General features: G+C 42.5%; 1 protein-coding gene across 1 annotated transcript; it reads right to left on the reverse strand.

Annotated features, from left to right (window-relative positions):
- Positions 1-1,941: 1,941 nt before the first annotated feature.
- Positions 1,942-7,346, reverse strand: LOC128257678 (zinc finger protein sens). Its single transcript, XM_052988795.1, has 4 exons — positions 6,952-7,346; positions 4,981-6,131; positions 2,947-3,097; positions 1,942-2,768 (listed from the first exon to the last, which is right to left on the reverse strand). The coding sequence occupies exons 1-4, from the start codon at positions 7,121-7,123 to the stop codon at positions 2,536-2,538; spliced, it is 1,707 nt and encodes a 568-aa protein (XP_052844755.1). The 5' UTR covers positions 7,124-7,346; the 3' UTR covers positions 1,942-2,535.
- Between the last annotated feature and the right edge of the window lie 671 nt (positions 7,347-8,017).

Genomic DNA, 8,017 nt, shown 5'->3' on the forward strand with positions numbered 1-8,017 from the left:
TAATAGGTTTAAAAATAGCGCCTTAGAGAACAGTATTATATTCTTTGGTATAGAAATGAAACTAAAAGGTATAGGTGATATATTATTTAAATTAATTCTTGTTTTAATACTGACTGTAGTTTATTTTCAAGACACACTTATTGCCACTTAACTTTCAGTTATTTTTGTAGGTGTAACAAAGGATTCTGTTACGATCTTTCGTTCCAGAAATGAACAACATATTGGGTAAGCGCATTTGTGTTTCCATTCATATTGTTTTAATGCTAAGCTTCTCCCACTTATTCCAAAAACTTGAATCTTAGAGTGCAAGACAAAACGCTCTTCGATTAAAATTTAACCTATATACATATCCCATGTACTATTTTGAATGACTAAATGTGAAAGACCTATCATAATATAACGCATAAGAACAAGCAAACATTCTTGATGAATCCTTCAACAATTTCCAAAAGATATTGAAATAACAAACATCTCTGCTCCATTTTCGACCTTGAGATGGCGAATTCTTAGTGAACAAACCACCTGCAATTTTATGCCAAAGTCATTTCCATAGTAGGGATGATGATCAACCCCAGTAGCATCTACATTCTTTGGCTTTTGATCATCACTTTGTCGGCAACTGGGCGAAAAGTCCTTGAACTGCATTTTTCTTCGTCAACAATTGAACTGCATATTTCTCTCCCTCCCAATTCTGTTTTTTTGTTCAATATTTTGTCAATTTCGATCAATTTGTGGCGTGCCAAAGCGCAAAGAACAACCCGACAATCGGGTTTGGGTTTGGCTTTGTGAAAAGTGGCCCAAAAGGTTCGCTGATTTCGTCGATTTCTGATTGCGAGTCCGCGATGAATGGCGATAATGAGGGAAGTCGGTGATTTGTAAACTGGCAAACTTCATTTCGGGCGTTTTAAAGTGCCGCAAAATGCATTCGGACATTTCGATTACCGAAAATTGCGATCAGCAGTGGCAGTCCTCAATGACCATTGCCTGCAATCCCCGTCTTTCTCCCCAATTCTCACTTTATTTCGTCAGCAATTAGTTCGAACTTCGAACACTTATTGGCGTTTTCCCCGGGGAAAGGGGGTGAGAGGGGGGAGTCCGAAGGAAGAGTACCTGCTGTAACGCGGCGACTTACAAAGGGCATTCCCCAAATGCCACATTGGGCACAGATCAAAGATCACCGCGTCACCCGAAACCGGAGCAACTTATTCCCCATCAATTGAGTACGTGCAGAAATTCATCTATAAAATCAGGTTTACGGCCAAAACCCCCAAAAAATATTTCGATCGCTCCGGACAATTTGTACCAAAATGTGGGACTTCAAAGGAGCATTCTGTGTCCTTGATGTCGTGGAATGTCTCAGCTGATCAGGGGGATGGTCGAAGTAATGAGATATTTACCCCACAATCGTATTTGAATTAATTAACATGTTCATTCTAATATTCATTCTAACAAACAAAACTTTGTATTAATTAAAATGCTCTATTGATTTTTTTATTTTATATAAATTTTATACTCTATTTTTCTGTCATTGAGCAATTAAGACTTTGTAAATATGTCACAAAAACCCATTACATATTTTATTCTCAACTACGATTTATTTAAAAAAAAATATTCTCATTCTTTCCTTATCTTTTTGCTTTAATTTATAAATAAAATGAGGTATTTACCCCATATATTTTACTATTTGAAATTATTAACATTTTCAATCAGACAAAAAATTAAACCTTTACGTTCCTTTTCTTCTTTCATATTACCAAACCAAAATTTGAAGTAAATAAAATGCTCAATTAATTTTTTATATTTTATAAAAATATTAGACTTTATTATTTTTTTCTGGCATTCAGCAATTAGGACTTTGCAAATGTGTCTCAAAAACCCATTACATTTTTCCCCCTTATTGAACATTTATTAACAAAATAGTAATCTCATTCTTTTGTTCTCTTTTAGCTTTCAACTTTATTTTCCAAAAAATCATAAATTCTCTTAATAAATATAATTACAATAAAAGTCATTGGGTTAATTACAAAATAAGAATAAACTTAAAATTCGCACAAATCGTATAAATAAATGGGAGCTGATGGGTGGGCCATCGATAAACTTAAATAAATTAGGACACTAAATTTAGACAAGTGGTCGCCAAGTGGTATTTCATTTGTTTGAGGTTGTTCTTTGGTACGTTTAGCTGCCAATTTTGGGTTAAGTTCCAAACCGAGTCAATAAGGGTTAATGCAATAAATTAGATTAGTTATTAGGCTAGTTAAGTTAGTTAGTTAACAGCTAGAAGAGGAGTCTTGAGTTTTCCGATAACTATGTACAGGCTTACGGCAGTATCTTAGCTAATGGTGGGGTTATTTAACAATCCTTTCCTTATGCCTAGCTAAATCTTTGCGAAGGCCTAAACAAAACAAACTTTGGCTTATATAGCAACGACTTAGACTTAGGGCCAACTGTGGTCTGCTCCTTCAACTGGTTGTTTGAATACTGGGCTCAGCGACATCCTGTCATCCTGTCATCCTGACATCCTGACATCCTTGGTCAGCAGCTGCTGCTGCTCACCTCCATCTTCAGGGGCTTCAGGTCCTCGATGGCGGGCGCCTCCTCGTGACGACTTTCCCGATGCCGGCGTAGATCGACCTTCCTCTGGAAGGACTGATCGCAGAGCAGACAGCCGAAGGGCTTGTAGCCCGTGTGCTTCCTCATGTGCGTGATCAGGTTCGAGCTCTGGCTGAAGGCCTTCAAGCACACCGTGCACTTGTGCGGCTTCTCGCCTGGAATGGCACAGAAATCAATAAACACAATTAGTTAAATGCCGGTTCAAAGTTTATTAATTGTGGCCATGGGCGAGTGATTACAGCAATTAGACAAATTGAAAGGCGATTGAGATCTAAGCTCGAGGGTGGCCCCCTTTGTGTTTGCACTACAGAATGACAACTTTGATTTGCTTACCCGTGTGTATATAGGTGTGCTTCTTCATGTCCGACTTTTGGTGGAACCGCTTGCCGCAATATTGGCAGGGATATGGCCGCGTATCGCTGTGGATGAGCAGATGAGTGGACAGGGTGGATGACCGTTTGAAGCTCTTGCCACACTGTTTGCACTGCAAAAAACAAAGAACAATTAAACACAAACATTCAAACAGAACGAGTCACGAACGAGCCCAGAATACCCCATGTTTAAACAGCCCGTGCCGCCTTACCCCAAAACACCAAAAAACCAAAAAAACCAAAGTGGCAAAGATGAAAAGATGAAAATCTGAATAGAATTCGAATTGTGTGCCTGAGCCAAATTCTCAGTGGCAACGCGAATTAAACTAGATTTGTGAGTGCTCAAATATTTGTTAGACAGGTGACGACAACCCCGTAGTCGGAGCCAAGGGAAAACCCAAAGTTAGCCCACATCTAGCTGGTATTTTTGCAAAACAGCTAAGTAAACAGGCGGTCTGTCTCGGCCCAATGCTAAATCTCAAGTGAAACACTTTCCAGGGAGCCATACTACATGTACTATGTATATACACATATTTGTGGGCCAAACACAGATGGGTTCGGATCGCATCGCATCGCATCGCATCGCATCGATCGCGGATTGGATGGCTGTAACATCTTCGGTTGTCAGATTAAATGTTTGAACAGTTTGCCAGTTTGTCAGTTGCATGTTGCTGCAAGTAACCAAACATTGACATAACACAACTCAAATCGTTCATCAGCTCGCTTTACGTGGGCGACATTTATTAAGCACAAAAAAAATGTGAGACACTTTGTTTTTTTTTTTTCGAAAAGCAAGCGTATTTTTTTGTAAATTGACACAAGTGTCTGTGTTTTTTGAATTTCTTTCTCCCATTTTTGCTTTTTTTATTGATTTTTATTTTTTATTATTATTTATTTTCTTGTGCCTTGTTTTTTGGGATTTTCTATTTACGCATTGCATTCGAGTGGACCAAATATATATACATATCCACATTGGACCAACTAGACTCAGACCCAATTAGTTGCTCTATTGTTAAGCTGCGTTCGACTGCCTGAGCCATAATGTCAATTTGCTTAGCTCCGACAACGGAACGGAAGTTGGCAAAGTTCGACAAAAAAAAAAAAAAAAACAAAAGCAAGAAAAAAGCAAGAAAAAAAGCGCAGGAGAAACCCCAAAGTCTGAGTCAGCCGGGTGGGCCTCCTACGCTGGAACAGATGTAAAGTACGAATTACAGAAAAAAAAAATTCCAATTTATATATATGAACAGCGCCTGCGCCAAAGACTCGGGCAACTGTCTTCTCTGCTTCTAACCATATGGCACTCCTGAAGCCCGAAAACCTATCGCATTTCACTCACTGACCCTCGAATGTGTGAAAAAAACTAAAAGCAGAAAAAACTAAAAAAAAATAAAGGACTCGCGACGGGTGTTGATGGATATAAACACAATATGACATCGGAGGTAGGCATAAGGGTAAGTTGTCGTCTCAAATTCCTGGCGGTCGTGTGCCCCCTTTTTTGAACTACCTCCTCACAATTCAATATCGAAATGACAATTATGATTGTAATTTGTACATAAATCTTCCCCCTTTCCCCTCCCACGCTAATCAAAATTATTTGATTAACTAATTGCGTGATTTCGATGGGACTTAATTGAATTTCCATAGAGCTGGCTATCTGTTTGGCTTGTATTACCAATTTTGATGCTAGTATTTGTTGTGCCACTTTTCCAAATTGAAACTGCTGCGGTTGGGGGTATGGTCCTTTGACAATTAAAAGCCTTGAAGGACGAAAATATGAAACGATTAACACACGGGGAATTGCCGGGAACACGCAACCTTATGCAATGAAAGTATTTGCACCGCGGGAAGGATTGGATAACTGATAGCTATATAGATCGCCCTGACCAGCTGGAGGACACGTGATAAGCCCATTAGAACTCGGAGATTTTCAAGCGATTCGCCCTCAATTGTGCCCCATGCCCCAGGCATATCCTGTTTTGAGTCAGCGTCAGCTTACCTGGAAATTCCTGCCGCTGCGCTTCTCCTCGCCTTCGCCTTGGTAAGAGGATGAGGAGGAGGAGCGACGCGCAACATCTGTGGCCGTCGAGTCAGGATGTTGCTGCTGTTGCTGGTGATGTTGCTGCTGCTGCTGCTGCTGCTGTTGGTGATGCAACTGTTGCTGCTGCTGCTGCTGTTGATGCTGCTGCTGCGGCTGTTGGTGTTGATTACGCATGTAGCCTAATTCGGCGGCTGCCACCAAACCCATGAGAGCGGCTGCCGAACGGTTGTTATCCTGCTGCTCGTCCTTGATGCGATGATGATGATGTTGCTGCTGCTGCTGCTGCTGTTGCTGCTGCAGCTGCGGCTGCTCACATTTCTGCTGCTTCAGGTGCTGGGTGAGCAGCTCCAGATTGCTGCCCGTGAGTCCGGCCATGAAGGCACTGCGATGGGCGTATAACTGCTGCTGGGCCACCTCGAACTCCAGATCCTGGACAGAATTGGAGGCAGGAGCGGAGAGCGAGGAGATCGGCGATTGCAGCGAGGATATGGAGGCTGTCCGGCGCTCGTACTTAAACTTTCGCACAATGGGGTCCACCTGCTGCTCCTCGTCGTCCTCCATTTTCAGGCCAAACTTCTCGACCCTTCTCGCCGATCGCTCGCACATGGAGGCCGGCGACCAGATGATGTTGCCCTGTGATCTCTGGCGCTGCTGCTGCTGCTGCTGCTGCGGAGTTGCCGAACTCTTCAGGTTGACCGCCCTCAGGGGGGGCGGGGTCACGTTCAGCGAGGTCATCGGATGCACTGGCTCCACATCGCTGCTGGAACTGCTCCTGCTGCTGCTGCTATTGTGGCTGCTGCTGTGGTACTGATCCGCTGTGATGCGCTCCTTGGTGCTCAGATTTAGGGGCATGTCCTCGTCCTGCTCCTGATCCTGCTCTTGATCCTGATCCTCCTGTTTGTCGTTGTTGCTGCTGTTCAGCTGCAGTTCGTGCTCCTTCTCGGGGGTCAGGGCGTAGTCGCGATCCCGCTGGCCCATCACCACGGAGGCGGGCGACTTGGGGGTCATGGGGGTCAGGGGCGTGCCCAGAGCCGTGGCCGAGGACAGCAGGAACTGGGGCCACAGCAGGGCACTCGAGTAGAGCAGTGGATTGTACAGAAAGGGAAGATCTGGGAAGGGGATTGGAAATTAAAAGTGTTAATTGGGATATCAGAGACTAGGCTTGGAAGGTATTTCCAAACATCTGATCAAAGGCTTAAGAATTTGTTCTTATTCCGTTTGGCTACTTTTAGGACCTAAGCTACTGGGTATTTTATTTTCAAAAGATTTATTACTCTAATCTACAATATATTTTAAAGGGCCTTTTAAATGTCAAACACTATGGTTCAAAGTTTATTTTTTCTCTAAGCTTAGTAACTCTGATCAACGACAATACATTTAAAAGAATCTTTAAGACCAAGAACTGTATAAACTTTTTATTAATTATGTAATTTTGAAAGCACGACACCTAATCACTTAATAAGTGCTGTTGAACTACGCAATTAATATTTGAATTTTTATATTTTGCCATCCTTATTTTAGTATATTTAAATTATTTCACATTTAACCAAAATTAAACTTCTTTAAAATTAAAATGCTACAAAATATTTGTTTTGAAATCTAATTAAATCATAACCAAGCCAGCAAGTCTCTAGATGATAGCTAATAAATAAAATAAAATTTATTATGCTAGGATCATAATCTGGTTACAAAATTTTAAATAATTCTGATGAAACAAAATTGTTTCAAGACCACTTTTGAAACTTTCCGTTTGGTTAAAGATTTGTAAAACTCTCAATTAATAATTCAAAAACGAAGTAATGTTTACAAGTTCTTCTGCAAATTCAATTTCGTCTTAGGGTTAGCCTTCTTTAAATAATATTTCAAACAGGGATTGGTTGCCACAAAATTTCTTGAGAATCCAGATTGATCTTTGTGTGTGAAACTCACCTCTTCCATTGAGTTTCTGGGCGGCGGCGGAGGCTATCACAGTGTTGAAGGCGGACGCCCGCTGCATCCACTGTTTGTCGAGGGCAGCTCCATGGCAGCCCATGCCCATTCCCATTCCCGCTGGACTCGGCTGCTGCGAGTGCGGCGATGGCGGCGGCGATAGGTGATTCATTTTGACTCGGTGTCTAAACTTTTGGTTCTCACTTGCTTTTTTTTTGCGTTTAAAATCTTTTTGGGGTGATTTCAGTAGCTCAGTACTTGTTCACTGCACAAATCTCACTCTGATATTTAATTCGATCTTCGATGGGTTTATTCTCTTGTGCGGTAATCGGGATTCGGGATTCGGGAATCGGGATTCTTAACTCACTGGAGACGAACACGTCCGTATCGCTCGGTGCTTCGCACCTGACTGAATCTTTGGTCGATGGCTCGGTTCTAAATTGAGCCAACGGTGAAGCGACTTGGCCCGAAAAAAAAGGTACAAATCGAGCTCTCTTTTCCACTGAGTTTGTGTGAGTGCTGGCAGCAAGCCGAATCAAAACGGGCCCTCTGTATATCGGTATTGGTGTATTTCGACGTTGACTCTTTGGTGGTGGCTCACAGAGCCCTTCAATGTGTGTGTGTGTTGGTGTTCGTGTTCGTGTTGCCAACTCTGGTTTTTCACCTTTGGCAGCAGTTGGCGGCTGTTGTTGCAGTTGCTCCTGTGTTCCTGGGCATGTTGTAAGGGTCAAGACGCACAGTTAGGAGTCCTCCATCCTCCATCCCCCATCCTCCCCTATCCACCATACTACTGGTTTTTCTTTGCTCGGCAGCACGCGTTTCCCTACTAATTGGTATGCAGTTAAAGTTTGGCGGGCGTTTTTGTTGTCCTTTTCCCGCTGCCCTGTAACAGTTACAATTGCTGATGTTGCTGCTGCCACTGCTGCTGTTGCTGTTGGTGTTGCTGTTGGTGTTGCTGTTGCTGCCACCAACTGTTGTTGGCTTGGGAATATTTCGACTTTGGCCAAAGGGAGAGGAAGCGATTTCACTACCGATCGCTGATAGAGGAAAGGACGAAGGACAAAGG

This window comes from Drosophila gunungcola (genome assembly GCF_025200985.1).
Source record: "Drosophila gunungcola strain Sukarami chromosome 3L unlocalized genomic scaffold, Dgunungcola_SK_2 000002F, whole genome shotgun sequence".
In the NCBI taxonomy this organism is placed as follows: domain Eukaryota; kingdom Metazoa; phylum Arthropoda; class Insecta; order Diptera; family Drosophilidae; genus Drosophila; species Drosophila gunungcola.

Coding starts and splice junctions, on each gene's coding strand:
- LOC128257678 (XM_052988795.1), bottom strand. CDS start 7,123: ATGAATCACCTATCGCCGCCGCCATCGCCGCACTCGCAGCAGCCGAGT. Junction 6,132..6,951: donor CCAGAAACTCAATGGAAGAG/GTGAGTTTCACA, acceptor TCCCCTTCCCAG/ATCTTCCCTTTCTGTACAAT. Junction 3,098..4,980: donor GCAGCGGCAGGAATTTCCAG/GTAAGCTGACGC, acceptor TGTTTTTTGCAG/TGCAAACAGTGTGGCAAGAG.